This window comes from Phaenicophaeus curvirostris, chromosome 9, assembly GCF_032191515.1.
Source record: "Phaenicophaeus curvirostris isolate KB17595 chromosome 9, BPBGC_Pcur_1.0, whole genome shotgun sequence".
Taxonomy (NCBI): domain Eukaryota; kingdom Metazoa; phylum Chordata; class Aves; order Cuculiformes; family Cuculidae; genus Phaenicophaeus; species Phaenicophaeus curvirostris.
Window position 1 is genome coordinate 35366578 of NC_091400.1, and position 15636 is coordinate 35382213.

The 15636-nt window shown below is 47.0% G+C and overlaps 1 protein-coding gene across 8 annotated transcripts in view; it reads right to left on the reverse strand.

The window, feature by feature from the left end:
• ASCC1 (activating signal cointegrator 1 complex subunit 1) overlaps positions 1-15636 on the reverse strand; it is a 42665-nt gene that overhangs the window by 16349 nt on the left and 10680 nt on the right. For 7 of the 8 annotated variants that reach the window (XM_069863931.1, XM_069863930.1, XM_069863927.1 and 4 more), the window contains exons 6-9: positions 11866-12002; positions 9567-9686; positions 5565-5689; positions 3039-3118 (exon numbers count right to left, since the gene is read on the reverse strand). In XM_069863931.1, the coding sequence (XP_069720032.1) occupies positions 3039-3118; positions 5565-5689; positions 9567-9686; positions 11866-12002 (462 nt within the window). The remainder of the gene's footprint in view (positions 1-3038; positions 3119-5564; positions 5690-9566; positions 9687-11865; positions 12003-15636) is intronic. The other variant, XM_069863932.1, reaches the window with a different exon arrangement.

A 15636-nucleotide genomic window follows, 5' to 3' on the forward strand; every position in this document is an offset into this window, starting at 1 on the left:
ACACAACTCATCCTACAGGATCTATTTTCTGAGCAGTGTGGGAAGGTACCGGCCTGCATAACCATTTATTAGCACAAATAGGAGTGTATGTTTAACTCCGTGGAACAGGTAGAACAAAGCAGTATTAAATAAAATTCCGATTAGTTCTGCTGAAGGCAAAATACCAGCTGGAGCCTGGGGTAATGCAGGCATCCTATCAGCAGTCGTGCTGCCAGTGCATCTGCACACACACCAGCTCTGACCACAGGGGAGCTGCGGACTGGAACAGCAGAACCAAGGCATCTCCATCGTGCTCCACACTCTGACAGCTCAAGTCCTTCCCTTCACGAGGCAAAGCCTTTGGCCCCAAAGCACCGGTCGCAGCTGCACAACAGGAACAAAAGTGACAAAGCCCAATTTTTCTGACTTGATGCCCTCCCTACCAGTAGCCATGCTTTGTTGGCTTTCCAAGTGGGAATGCTGCCACTCACACAGCTATCAGAGAGTCCCACCGCCTGGAGACACACGCACAGAGATGGCGCCTGCAAGCCAGCCTGCCTAACTGCAGCCTTATTCATTAACGTCCCGACGTTTAGATCCTATTGCAAAAGTTAATGAAGCCACTTTGCAAGAGGGCAGCTTCTCCAAGCAGAAAATAAATAATGTATATAAAAGCGGGCTGGGAGGGAACTGGCGCATCCTTGCAAGGTCATGCCAGAATGCATCAGTGGCTCGCTGAGGCTGGGCTCCTCCGGTAAGAAGCCTGGAGCTATTTATGACTCATGTAATTAATTAATGCTAACGGGCGTTCTGCTTCAGGCACGTGGGAGACCAAAGGAAAATACGAAGTGAGCAGGTTAGGAAATGTAGTGGAGGTGGGGGAGAAGGATGACATTTCTTGCGGCAAGACATGCTTTGAAGTAATTATCAACAGTCCAAACAGCCAGCAGCTCTTTTGGCTACATCAGTACAAAATCAATTAGGAGCTTTAAAAATGCATCAGCTCTTATTTCAGTGAGCAGCAAGGATAAGCAGTAACCATCCGAGGTAGGGCAGTCGCATTTCTAAGCATCATGCAGCACCACACCCACAGATCTTCAGACCCCGAAGTGCAGCCCATGAATGGTGTGACCAGCAGAGGGAGTGTCGTTAGTGCCTCCCAAATCATAGAATCATTAGGTTGGAAAAGACCTTTGAGAACATCAACTCCAAAAGTACCTGCACACTACTAAAACTTATGCCCAAGCATCTCATCCACCCACCCTTTGAACACCTCCAGGGACTCAACCACCTCCCTGGGCAGCCCGTTTCAGTGCTTGAGAACCCTTTCTGTGAATAAATTTTTCCTAAAGTCCAATCTAAACTTCCCCTGATGCAGCTTGAGGCCATTCCCTCCTGTCCTATCACCTGTCACCTGGGAGAAGAGACCAACAACCACCTCTCTACAATCTCCTTTTAGGTAGTTGTAGGCAGTGACTAAGTCTCCCCTCAGCCTCCTCTTCTCCAGTCTAAACCCCAGTTCTCTCAGCTGCTCCTCATAAGACTTGCTCTTCAGCCCCTTCACTATCTTCATCGCTTTTCTCTGGGCACACTCTAGGACCTCAATGCCTTTCTTCCAGCAAGGGGCCCAAAACTGAAAGGTGTAACTGAAATCGCTAATGTGTTGGGATGAGGAGCATTAAGGAGGACTGTTTCATTTGTCCTCTCTGAAGTCTGAGGACAAGTTTAACAGACAAGGAGCAAAGGGCAAAGCGAAACATGGGTGTACGCCTTGAAAGCCAAGTCTCTCCAGGCATTCAGGGCTCCTGTACTACCTTCCTTTTCTGGAGCCGGCTCTCAGACACTGAGAACTCATAGATCACATTCAGAGAAGGACCAGTCTGTGGCTTTCCTGCTTCAGTTAGCAACACTGCAGTCTCACACTGCACACTCAACATGTGGTGATGCTGAGTCATGACACTGCGCTGGCACAGACCGTTTGAGGACAATGAGAGCTTAACCTAATTTTGTCCCTTTTGTTTGTCCTCTGTGCAGAGGAGATCAATCAGTTCCGCTCCCTGCCTTCACATCCCTGTGCACCCAGTGCCTAACATATTATATAGCAAAACTGTAAACACAAATAAAACATACGCTTTCCCTCCTCTGGTGCCCTAAAGTCCTGCTGGGCTGTCCACCCTTGCCCCAGCCTGCACCCTCTCTCCTGTTTCTTTGTTGCCAGAGTATCTTCTATCAGTTCCCAAATGTACTCATGCATTATCCGGTCTCCCTCTTATCATAGCTGCCTGCAACAAATCCCCTCACACAAAGAGGATTGCAAATTTGCTTACAGCCCAGTGCTGTTTTCCATTTCTGCTCCTCTGCTTGCCTTTTCCCTCTGGACATGCAGGGGCCAAGCACCACAGCATCACTCTGACACTGCCACCTGGATCAGCAGCAGAGGCTGCCTGCAGTCTCAGCCCTGGCTGGCAAATCCTGGGAGGCTGCAGGATGCTCCCCTTTGAGCCTTATCCACCCCCATGGTCTGGGGGATCTTGCTTCCTACCCTCTGATCACTGTCAAAGCCCTCAGATCCTGGCTGGCAGGACTTCCTACTGCTATCTGCTAATTTTCTGGAGCAAAATCATGCAAATCAATAGCAGGGATCAAAAAAAAAAAGGAAGAAAAGAGTAAGTGAAATGGCAGACGGTTTTAGTTGCATAAATACACGTGAGTGAGTAGAACAAGAGCAACAAAGTACTTCTTTCGGTGGGCTGAAAATCGACGTGAGCTTGAGTCTCCAGGGTAAAACACAAGCAAAGTAAACGACAACATGAACACCCACTTAGCATTTGTGCTACATACTCCTGCTCTGAGCCTCACCAGCTTTAAGAAGGCTTCTGTTAAATACTGTAATGCTCCCAATTACGAGCGATCTGGATTGTTTATTTTCTAAACAGATTTCCACCCCCCAGGAGATCCCATAAGCCTAACACAAAAGCAGTCTTCAAGAGGTGTTTCAACCTCTTTTGGCTATCCAATATCCACGGCTAGCTCGGTTTCCCTGATTGTTTCATACTCACCTTGAGGATATTTCGGCCATTAAACGACTCCCGTTCCTTGAAAGATGATTTACCAGTCACTGTACTGTTTCGCTCTTCAGCTGTAAAGAGAAAAGCCACCACCAGAATGAGCTTCAGATGGGAGAACTGTGTGTGCTGTACTTCACTCCCCACTCTCTCCCTCCCCAAAGTCAGCTGCCAGCTAATAAAAAATCATCTTTGCCCAGTTCTTACTGCAAAAACACTTGACTTGGGTTTAAAAGAGAACAAAGCTGAATACACACGAATTGGTGCCTTTATCATGACCACCTACGTTACCTGGAGGAAAGATCCTAAATCATAGCTACTGCTAGGGTGATTCTGTAGGGCTGGTGGCTCTGCAACACATCTGCTTCTCTCTGGCTGATTTTAATCCCACACCCTGCCAGGGTAAGAGTCAGCACTGTGAGCACTTGCATCTCCCGGAACAGCACCAAATACCAGACTAAGCATGCGAGCACAATGCCAGGCACGACCCGGACAGGACTTAGATAAACCTCTGCTGCCTGCTCCAGGAAGCACATGGATGTGTTGTGCATGCTTTTGTGGGGTGGGCACGCAGCCACACACACTGACATTAAGAATAGCAACCTAGGCCCTACAGCAGTCGCCAAATGCCTACGTCTTACATCCATTTCCCCAGAGCATGTCTGGAGTTTTATATAATTCCGAAGTACATGACCTGCTCTTTCCACAGGACCTCTGTCTCACTCAGTGAATATATTCAATATTTCTTTTTCAACTCCAGCATTAAGTATGAAGTCCCACTCATACACAGCACGCTATTCAAATCCTGTATTGAATATAAAGTGACTTCTATGGCTGTCTGGGTAATGCTCTCACTGTGGTGTCTGAATGCCTCACATGCCTCGTGGGGTTGTTCAGAATACAGACTCATAATGCCAGACACAGCTGCCCGTCTGCCTCCCCTAACAGAGCGCAACATCAGCACTTGAGGCGCACATTTCCCCCGATCTTCAGGGCTTAGTTTGAGAGCTAAGCCTCATCTTTTCAGGGTTTCTACTGCCCGAGGATGCTTATCCGACTTCAGTAGCAGTCACCTACAAAGTCTGCCGCTGGGTGCCCAGAAAACCATAACACAAGCCATCTGCTGTTCTCACTGTCCATGCAGAGATGCACAGAGGCGGTGACTGGAGAATACTTGACATCGCTATCAGCATCGCACAGAGGCCACTGCGCTAGAGAAAGCCATGAAAACCTACAGCACAATGTCGTTAAGCCTTGCAAACTACACACCAGTGCCAAAGTGTACGCGTGTTTGCATGTGGAGAACAAGGCTGTAATGGACTACCCCTCCCTAAACACCACACATCTGAGGGTGTTTACAAAATAGCATGGTAAGAGAAACGACACAGACTGCTAGAATGGACAATGTTCTGGCAGAGAAAGCAGATGCTGTACACTCAACAACAGCTCATACTCAGCCTCACAGCCGTCTCAATCTGATTTAACGAGAAAGACACTAGACTCGCATTCCTAAACTAAAGGACAATCTTTAACTTGACCAAAGAGGATCACATTTTTGCTTGGTTTAAAGACGAGCACAACACATTGTGTTGTTTCTGAGTTTCAGTTTAAGGCTGGGGCACAGAGAGCCCAGGACCTCACAGGGTACTTGAATGCATTCATAGAATGGTTTGAGCTGGAAGGGACTTTAAAGTTCCAACCCCCCTGCCATAAGCAGGGACACCTCCCACTAGATCAGGCTGCTCAAAAACCCACCCAATCTGGCCTCGAACACTCCCAAGGATGGGGCAGCCACAGCTTCCCTGGACAACCTGTTCCAGTACCTCATCACCTTCACTGTGAAGAATTTCCTCCTAATGTCTAACCTAAATCTTCCCCTCTCCAATTTAAAGCCATTCCACCTCATCCTATCACCACAAGCCTTTGTAAAAAGTCCCTCCCCAGCTTTCTTGTAGCCCCCTTCAGGTACTGGAAGGTCACTATAAGGTCTCCCCAGAGCCTTCTCTTCTCCAGACTGAACAACCCCAACTCTCTCAGACCACCCCCATACAGGAGGTGCTCCAGTCCTCCTCTGGACCCATTCCAATAGCTCCATATTCTTCTTATGTTGAGGATTCCAGACATGGACACAATAGTCCAGGTGGGGTCTCACAAGAGCAGAAGAGAGGGGCAGAATCCCCTCCCTCAACCTGCTGGCTGCATTCATTCCTCTCTAGCCCATATCTTGCGAGTGCTACTGAGTGGTAGAGTTTCTGAAGCCGTGACAAAGAATCTTCGGGAAGATCCAGACAGTGCTAAAAGCAAGCCTGCCTTCTCCAGCTCTGCCAACTGCCTTTTCATTTTCTTTCGGGTTTTATTTAGTGACACCTCCCAGCAACCTTGTGGGTATTTTTGAGATTTAAGAAAAATCACAAAACTAAAAAAAAAAAAAAAAAGAAACATAAAAGCCACCAAAAGCCTTTCCCATTCAGAGGTACTGCTTTAAATGCATTTCTCATGCATAAGATGAGGGATACGCACCACCTGGATCTTTCCTGAAGAGTGTGTTCATGACCGTAGCGTGCAGTTTCACCCTATTCCATTCTTTAAGCATCAGGCCAGAGGCCACAAACCTTTCCACCAGCCGATCAGCAATCACCTGCAATCTGGGAAGGCAAAAAGAGAAAGAAGAGAGCAGAGTAAACCAAACAGAAAGCCCTGCGTCGTCAGCTTTTTGCCTTTCAGCCACGGAGGGCAGCATGTGTGAAATGAAATTCCTGCACACACACAGGGAAAGGGAGCTGCTCGGATGGAAAGCGAACAGAGCCATCAGGATTCAGTGCTAACAGAAAAAGTTCTGGCTGTTCCACAAAGCTTCCTCAGTGATCACTACTGCCGCAAATACTCTGTGAAGAAGGGCAGATTTAGCATAGCAGAGAGTTCGCTCGCAGTGACAGATGTTATTGGGATTTGGAGGATGCATCTTTCTACTGCCAGAAAATACAATACGACTCTCCTTACAAATGCTTAAAAGCTACAGGGGGGGCTTAGGCACCTCGACTTCTGGAAGCCTCGGTGTCCACAGCCTGTGACCTGTACAGTGCACCGCGCTGGATCTCAGATCCTCTCTGTCCCAAATAAGCAACGAGTCACTGGGCTTAATTTCTGGGAGAGGCCAGAACATGGTGATGGGGGGCACAAACCCATACAGCACCCCCCGCCGGTGAATGCTCCAGCTTCAGGGCTGCTGAGCAAGCAGAATCCAAGGATTTATTGCCACCTTCTTGTCCAGCCTCAGTCAGGGATGAAAGTGGCTATGGCTGCCCGGATCTGCGGGCAAAGCTGTCCTAGGATAGGGAGCAGGGGCAGGCAGGTGATCACAGCAGTGCTTTCACATATCCTTACATCTAAAAAGCTGAAGGAACTTCCAGGCTGCTGCTTTCCCCCAGAAAATTTTTGCAGTGCCCCGATCTTACCAAAAGCAGAAAGGATATGCTAGAACAAGAGCTTCCTGTCCCTGAAAACAAAGCAAGAGGGTACGACTCCATGAAGAACTAGGGCTTCTCTCACTGTGTTTGAAGGGTCAGACAGCTCTCTGCTCTATCAGATTCTACCACTTCAGCATCTCAGCTGCAGCAGAAGAGACAGCACGTGGCCTCTCTGCAGCTGGGCGCTCAGAGTCCAAGTTTGCCACGCTCTGGAAGCCAGCTCCTACCCCACCACTGGTTTTGCACTGCTCCTCTCAGGCTGCCAGCCCCCAAGGGATGATTTCAAGACTCTCAGACTACCAATATTCATGTTTTTCTTCCACTTTCTGGCCTTACATCAATGATTTTTAAAATTAGCAATGACAAAGATTAAATGAATATCATTACAGACAATACTAAAACAAATTAACAGAGAACAGCTCAAGTGAAAATGGTGCTTTATTACGTTATAAAGTTAATCAAGGAAATAAAACAAATTAGAATGAATTATAATGGAAATTATTTGCCATGTGGGAGGCATCAGAGCATGATCCCTCTCTCAGTCTGAGCCATTGTATGTGCAGAAGGGCTTGCCAACCCCTAATTCTGTCTGCAGTTATGCAAGCTAAGTCAGGGTAAATCAAATCTCCTGCTTTACAGCTTAAGCTGATCAAGATCATCCAAAGATCAGGAAGGAACTCCACCCCTCAGCCATGCCAGGAACTATGCAGAGCTAGCAAGATGCCTTATGTGAGACAGGAAGGCACACACCTCTTTCAAACACAGGCTGCAGCAGTCTGGATCCAGCACAGCAAACCACGTGGCTGCTGCTCTTCTCTAGCATTGGCCTTGCAGCTGAGAAACTCTGCTTTCTACCTGATTCCCCCACCTCCCTAGGCAAAGCACAGCAGGTTTTAACAGGCAGGAGGTGCATGGAGCTGCTCAGCAAGAATCCATCTAGCAGACCAGAAAATGGAGCAGAGTTTTCTGGAGGTATTACCATTTGTCCCCTCCTTATAATCACCGTTTGTCCAACCCTGTGTCTGCTGGCATCTCAAAGGAAGTAAAAGCAGCTTTCACTGCTCTCCATTAACACAAAAATATCTTCTTTCCTCTCTGCAAACCTAATGTTTTCTGGGTGCTTGCTAACAGTTAAGGAACAATAATAGTGTCAGATGATTTAATCTGCAGGAGAGGGCAGGACTGGCCTGGGACAAGGATAAAAACTTACAATTGCTTGGCCCTCTCTGAGCATCCAAAAAGCAAAAAGGTGTTGTGGAAGAGAAGCCTGGCAACCTATCTGTGCCACGTAAAGCACAAAATCTGGGTTTGTTCAAAACCTCAGCTAACAGATCTCCATGAAGGACAGAAGATACAAAAATCCTTTCTTAGGGGGCAGGTGGGTTTTTTTTTTTTACCTTCAAGACAAGGTGGGTTTGAATACCTCATTTCTCTCCTCTGCCAAAATCAGCCCTGCCACCCCTAATGCACATCAGCATTTTCCACTAGTGTTATGGCTAAGCAGGTTCTCAGCAAAACAGATACAGCTGGGATCTGAAGCAGACCACAGTGCTAGTACCAACAATTCAAGCTGTCTCCAGACACACATCGACATGACCGCCTCACTCTAGGCCCTTCTTATGTTCTACAGGATTTCTCTACCAGCTCTTCAGCTTGCAGACTTATTTTCGGGTGCAAGTAGACCCACAAGCACTGCATCTCAGAGATGATCCAGAGGTTGGTGATTCAGGAGAAAACACACCTCAGCTCTCAGAGCTGACACTTGAGGCGCTTTCTATGACCAATCGACCAAAATGCATTTGGGTCAGCCAATGACTGCCTTTGTCTTGCCTTCCTGAGTGCTTCTGCCTTGTTTCTCCCTGCACTTCTGTTCTGCCTCCTGGCTGATCTCTAGCTTGTCCTGGTTATCCATCCACGCTCTTTGTTTTATCTTGCCTTTTTCATGGTAGGACAGACTTCAAAGTGGAAGAGCCAAGAAGAGGAAAAGATTTCAACTCCTACTGCCTCCCAGCAATTGTTACATTTTCATTTTCACACCTATTTCCTTATCCCACTTCCAATCTCTTACTTCAATACAGCCTCCAAAGTGTGGTTTCTAAGCAGGACCCTTGGCTGCTCAGTCCCTGGGGAAAAAAGTTGCTGGAACATGTCCCTTCTTTCCCGAGCCAGCCCCTGCTCACAGCCTCCCTCCTCCTGCTGCACTACTTCATCCTCCATGCTAGCTCCTGCTGTCCTCTAGCAATAGGAACAGACAACAAAAAGGCAGCACTGCCAGAAAGACAGAAGGCTAAGGCATAGAGAAAGAAAGCTAAAGCTCTTGTGCCTACTCCCCTACTCTTTTTACCACCCATGTCACAATCAGCAGCACGGAGTACAACAGCCCTTACGTTTACCCAGTTTTCCAGAAAGCAATAAGAGAAAAGACATTGCTGCCACTGGTGATGTATTTGCCAAAAAAGAGACGGAGGAAGGTTGTCCAAGACACTACCACATCGCAGGCACGCTGGTTGCAGAGCTACAGCCATCAGCCACGGTGGCAAACAGCACAAAAACACACACTGACACCAAACGGGCATCCAGATTTCACACCAGCAGCTCAGAAGACAGACATTTCACACTTAGCACCTATTCCAGGCTGCTTGCACACACAAAAAGCAAATCTGTGACCAAGTCCTGCTTTTCTGAGGACCTTCTGGTGTAATTTGGTTTCAAGAATATGTAAGCACAACAGAATATGCCAGACTGTCCAGATTAACCTGGATTGCAGGCTGGGAACTAGGCAGCAGAGGACAACTTGTCCTGCCTTCTAAGTCATCTTGGGAGTATCTCCTTGGCCATGTCATCACCACGTGAGCCATGATACCATTACTCAGTCTGACAGACTGCTGTAGAAACAAATGAGATCTTTCAGTCACACCACCGGCAACAAACACATCACTGCCTTAACCAGCTCAGGAAGCAAGAATGACTTAATCTTACTGGCTGCTGGTCCAAGGACTGGGAGCAGTATCCACCAGCTCCAGAGGGCAGGAAAAAAGGAACATGGGGAACTCACTTGTCCGAGCCATCCTTCATGTGGACTTGGGCATAAAGGATGTCTGTCGTGGCAGGGTCATCATTCATGTACTCCACTCCTGCAACCTCCACGGTCAGTGGCTTGCCTCCAGTAATTTGGCTAAAATGCAAGAAATCCCTTCTGTTAAAAAGCAAAACACCACGTCTGCTTTTGAAATACAACTCATAGCATTCCTCAAGCACACCCTTTAATAAGGGAAAGATATAAAATACATTTTTTGTTATTTGAGTTAAGCAGGACTTTAACGTTATATAGACTGTATGAGGCAGAGAACACCACTGAGGAGTTCTTTTTCCCATATCTTTCAGGCTGTTTGCACTGAAAAAAAACAAACACAAAAAAAGACTCCCTAATTTCTAAAGCTTGAGGGGCTACAGCAATTATTGTCTCACCATCTCAAGAACTACTGTAAAAAGATATAAATTCATACATTCAGTGTTTTAGACACATATTAAGTTAACTTGTCCACGTTCACAGGCCGTCTCAGTGCAGAGATCTCATTTACATTTCAGAAAGTCCATCAGCAGTAAACTGGTACCACTTCTCATTCCAGAGAAGCTCCTGCCTTCCCTGTGAAGACAGTGATCATGACACAAAGTCTCCAACTTGCTGATTTCACTGGGGTAAGCATTCCACACAGAATGCAGCTTCAAGTACATTTCAACATCCCCTTACTGGAAGTAAATAGAACTGTTTTAAAATCAGCTCCAGCTACTGTTGCAGGAAAGCAAAACCGAAAATATGTGCAGGATACAATACGCACTCCCACACCTGCAAACACACTGTGAAATGTATCTGCTTCCAAACATGCCGCCTCCTTGCCTTTCCCACCAGAACATCACAGGGAGGCAGGGCGCTGCAGTGCAAGCTCCCTGTTGGTAAGTGCTGCTGTCTCGTTTAACGCCGAGGTCTCATGGAAAGCACAGGGAGCACCTGTGCAGGCAGAATTAATAAACGCGAGCTAACAATGTGAGCGTGACTTTGCTCTAACCCTGCTCGCTTCTGTTCAGCTTGCCTGAGAGAATGCCTTTGAGAGTTCTGGCAAAGCTTCCCAGGTGGAATAAGAAAAGCATGATTTCCACTTCCAGTATGTCTACTGGGAGGAAACAGCACAAGTGTAGTGCCATGCACATCACGCCAAATGTGCTTAAGGCCACATATTCTAAAAAGGGTCAAAAAGAGCAGCTCTACCTTCACATGGCACTGCTAATGAACACTAATGAAGGTTTGTGTGGGTGGAATGGAGCCTAAATTGTTTTCAAAATATAATTTTTCGTGTATGGCAGAGGAAACAAGCTAAAGGTCACATTCTGTGTTGATTCCCCCTCTGACAAAGGAAATGGAGGGTAAAGATTTTCTCTGCCTCAGTTCAATGCACTTATGAGGAAGCCGGCACTTTCCAAATAGCGCAGGCAGAGACTCCCCCTGGAAACATACTTGCCTTTCTGTCCATCTTGCTGAACAAGTGGAGTTGTCATTTTAAAGGCAGAGGTATCAATTTTGGCCATGCATTAATTCTCACAGATATAGCTGGCACAGCCTGGCTAATTTTTCATGCACCGAGGCAATACCTAAGTAAATACATTTACTTACATTTACTTTAAATACAAGGTTCTGTGCTCTAAGTGCAAAGGCTTTGCAGAAATAAATAAATAAACCAATCCCTCAGGTCATCTCCAATTTCTAAGCCGAGCAGAGATAAACTAATTACAGTGTCATTCAACCACATTTAGAGCTAAAGCCCTAACATCTGCAGTTCAGTGCTAACAAGCAGTGAGAAAGCCACGGTCCTGGAGCAGCACAGAACTGATTACTCACATGGCTCGTGCTGGCTTCCCTGCACACAGCTCCCCACATCAAGAAATGCATGTCAAGGACACCTCAGCATCTGCTCTGAGGCAAGAGGGAAGCAGTGTGCCAGAGCCCACTGCAGGCAACGTGCCAAGGTAACGCAGTTCATCCCCTCCTCTGCAGCAGGCAACGGCAACAATTGCTCATACAGAAATAATAGGGATGCGTGTGAGAAAAACAAATGTGTAGAGCAGCTTTTCAGGGAGCGCTGAGGGTTTGAGCTGAGCTGCACAATGCTGTTCAACCCTTTGTGACCACTTGGTGATTACTTCTGCTCCTATTTGAAATGTTTCAGCCTTCTTTTAAATGTCTAGAGTTGAGATAGACTACTGATCTGCTTTTCTCTTTGCTGTCCCTTGTCAAAGACAGCTTTCTGCTTTTCCTCTACTCGTGCCCTTGCTGATGACACCCCTTTTTTATCACTCACTCCACAAAGTCCTCTTTGCATCGCTGTAGGAGGTCACATGCTTTCTGGATCTCTTGCTCATTCAGAAGTACCAGCGTCCCAAGAGTCAGGTGAAGCTTTGCAGGGTTCTGGAACAGGCTGCTGCTGACCCCGTGATCCTACAAATCAGTCAACAAATCATATATAGGTGTCTTATCTCATACGTACACCCCTCCATCAGAGGGATAAATACTGCAGAGAGCAGGTACCAACTCACTGACATCAAACCTTTTATCTCTGCATCACTGGTCAGGTTGGTAGTGACTCGAAGTTGAAATGAGAGACAAGATTTCACAGGCTTTGCGAGCGAGCTCAGCTTGGCAGGCGAGACACAGTCCCCCACTACATGCACACTCCCTGCCTGCCTTTTCATCAGAGCTGCTGAACAGCAGCCTGGAAGCTCGTTATGACAGGCTGTAACTCAAGAACAGCAGCACATATTCGTACAGGACTTTGAGAGGAGACCTCCACAGCTGTCAAAGTGGCAGCTGCCACCAGCAATGAACTCAACACAAGTTGGCACAGACTTAAAACTTGAGTTAAGTCCATTTTTTTGTGCAATAAAGCTAGAACCAGATGTAATGACGAGCTCTAAATGGACTCTAAATCCTGTCTAAACACAAGTTGCACCTCACAACACAAGCACAGCTAATACCAGCTCTGATAATTACACTTTTCTTGTTCCCATGTGCCCTAGAGTTTGACGAGATGAATTAAGTTTAAATTCCCTTTATAAGAAGAGCTACGTGTTGTTGCTGGGGAAGAACGGTTCCCAGGTGGAGCAATGGTTACATCCAGCTTTAAAAAACATGCTCTTTTGTTCTAGGATATTTATAAAAATGCCCCGAGGATGGTTAACACACCCATATTAAAACAATTATTTCCACTTAGTGGCCATTTCCCACCAGCTCATTAAACAACCTCCACGTTTAACTCCAGAAGAAGCCAACGCTATTTCCCAGGCCACTGAAGCTTTTCTCTGCCTGAAAAAAGTCCACCGACTGAGAATGACAGCTTTGAATTTTCTAGCTGTGCTTCACAGTTTGAAATAAAACCTTTCGGATGTTTAAACACTGCAGTATCTCAGCTCGTCAAGAGTTTAATGCCCCACATCTCACTTGGCATTTTTCAGGTCTAATGACAACATCCATAGTCTACTCTACAGTGGTGCTTATGGGATGGATTAGAGACCAGCCAGCCTGCAACACGGAGGCTGGGGGCTTGCTCCCACAGCCACAGCCTGGCAAAGCGTGGTGGGCTCCAGAAGAGAGAAAGAGCGTACAGACCTGCTGATGATTACTTTATTGCTGACTGAACCCCCAAATGGTACCACGCTAGCAGCGGCGCAGCTTGTTGCAAACCTCAGCACCACGCAGCAGCCAAACAAGCACAGACTGACTGTGTCAGGCATATCAAGAGCTGAGGAAAGAGGGATGACTCCAACTCACCTCTCCACACCTTCCCTCCTCTGTGGTAAAAGACTTTTGGCCTCCTTTAATTCATACTGCTGTTAACGTGCATGACAGGACACGATTTCTCTCTGTCAGCCTTTTTTCTCTAACAGTATCCATAGCCAGAGGATATTGGCCAACCACAAAACAATAGCCTGGGTAACGTAAACTGGGAGAAAGTTCCATTTATCCTTGCCATGGATGACCAGCCGATGTCATTCCCACAGCGTGCACAGGTGAGGTACAGCAACAAGAAAGTAGTTTACAGGTCAGAAAGCAAAAGCCCTGCCCTCCTTCTCCACCCCAGCACGATTTGCACTGTAAACACCAACCTGCCCCAAAAGCAGCGTCTTCCCCAGAGCTTTCCAACACTTGACTGCGGGCTGAGAGCTGACAGAGTGACGGCACATCACCTCCGCAGGCCACGCCACCGCTGCTGGGGAGGTTAGCAGGGAAGAGCAGCGCACAGTGAGCAGGGCAAGACCTAGATAATCCTTCTGGTTTCCTCCCTAGTATTTCAGAGATCCTAAATACCCTGCTGACACCCCTACTCCTTCGCAGGCCGGCAGATCCTGCTTCTCCCATGCAGAAAATAGATAACACGTCAGAGACAGCTCTCCCTGGAACAGGTAATGTTTCTGTGTCATAGTACCCCTTCACAGCTGGATGCTCCTCTCAAAAAATCTTGAAGCCGCTTATCCTACTCCCAGATTAGATATTCTACCAAGAACCAGTGTGTTGCCTCACGGGAAGCTGCCCTGTTCAGTGGTATTAGTTCTCTCAACCTCACCAGCAGTGCCAGGTAATAGCAACACAGAGCCTAGATAAATATGTTCAAAACCAGGAACGTCCTTCTCCAGAGAGAACGAGCTCAAGAGATGTGACCCTGCCAACATTGTGATTTTGAGCTTTATGGATGTCTTCCAAATACCTAAGAACCCTCTCAAGGTAAGCTACAAACACAAAAGCAAAACTGACAAGTGAGATTCAGCATCAGAGATGAGCGGAGGGACCCACTGCGACCTAAGCCATGCTCTCTGAGTGTCTCTCAGCAACAAGCTCTTCTCTCATCTGTTTCCTCCTTCCCTGTACAGCTGAAGGTGGGCACTCCTCACAGCACAGGTCGCAGTGGCTTGGGGCAAGTGGTGGCTTCCATCCTTGATGAAAGCAGAGCACCAGATTAGGGGCAGCAAAGTGTCACAGCTGGGAATCCCCATATTCCACAGGGGAATCCGAAAGCAATGTATTTGCCGGAACTTGCTAGCAGATACAAACACATAAAACAGACTCTACTGTCTCTAAAAATTTACTGTTTAAACTAGGGTTCTCCAAGGATTTACTGAGAGACAGGATGAATGTCTCTTCGAGCACAATCCGGATGTGATGCCTGTCCGTTGTAGCTTACGCCTCTCCCTGACCCTCTCATGGTCAAAACAACAACCACTCATTTCCACACAGCCTTAAAACTTCTTTTTTTTTAACCCCCTCCTGCTGCTTAGACTTCTACCTTTGCTCCCCTCCTTTAGAAGGAACACAGAAAGGGTTTTATCTGAAGTCTTCACCTCTCTCTGCAAAGCCCAAGCACACTGTTCCTACAAATCTAAGGCTCTGTAGTAGGGAAACTGTAGACCATAACACATTTCAGCCTTTCAGCATGACAAGACAAAGGATCAAACTGCTTAGCTCTTCCTCCCTGGCTGCATCCTCTCTACTGTCTTACAAGCTTCTAATATTTGCAGACAGCTTTATGTTTCTGTCTGTCTTCTTAATAGCATAATACCGCATGCCAGCTCTGTGCCCTCTTACCCTGATCCACAAACAAAGGAGCGAGCCAGAAAAACAGCATTTCCTCAGAACTGACTGGTGAGCTGCAGGCTGAAAAACCCCTCCCATTTTCTGTCCCTTCCACTCCTAGATATAATATCTCATTAGCAATGTTTGATATTTACAGGTTGCTATATATATTACAGCAACCATATTTCTTTTCTGTGCTACATCTGCAGCCTGTTAAGGCTGCAAATGCTGCGTTTGCACAGCTCTGAAAGACCCAACTGTGATCTTTTCACAGCAATATTACTGCAGAGTCTCTTCCCTTTTCCACCTGCATACTCAGGCAGATGTTTCAGTTCTCCTTGTTTTGACACCTACCTGACTGTGCAAGGAGACTTCCAAGGTCACCCAGTCATTTGCACCACATCCATAATGAGCCTGTCCAGGCGAGTCACCTCCACGTATTTATATTAAATCAGCCTCTAAGGAGCCTCCCCTTGGCCCCACTTCATCACCTGGCAGCCCTGATCGT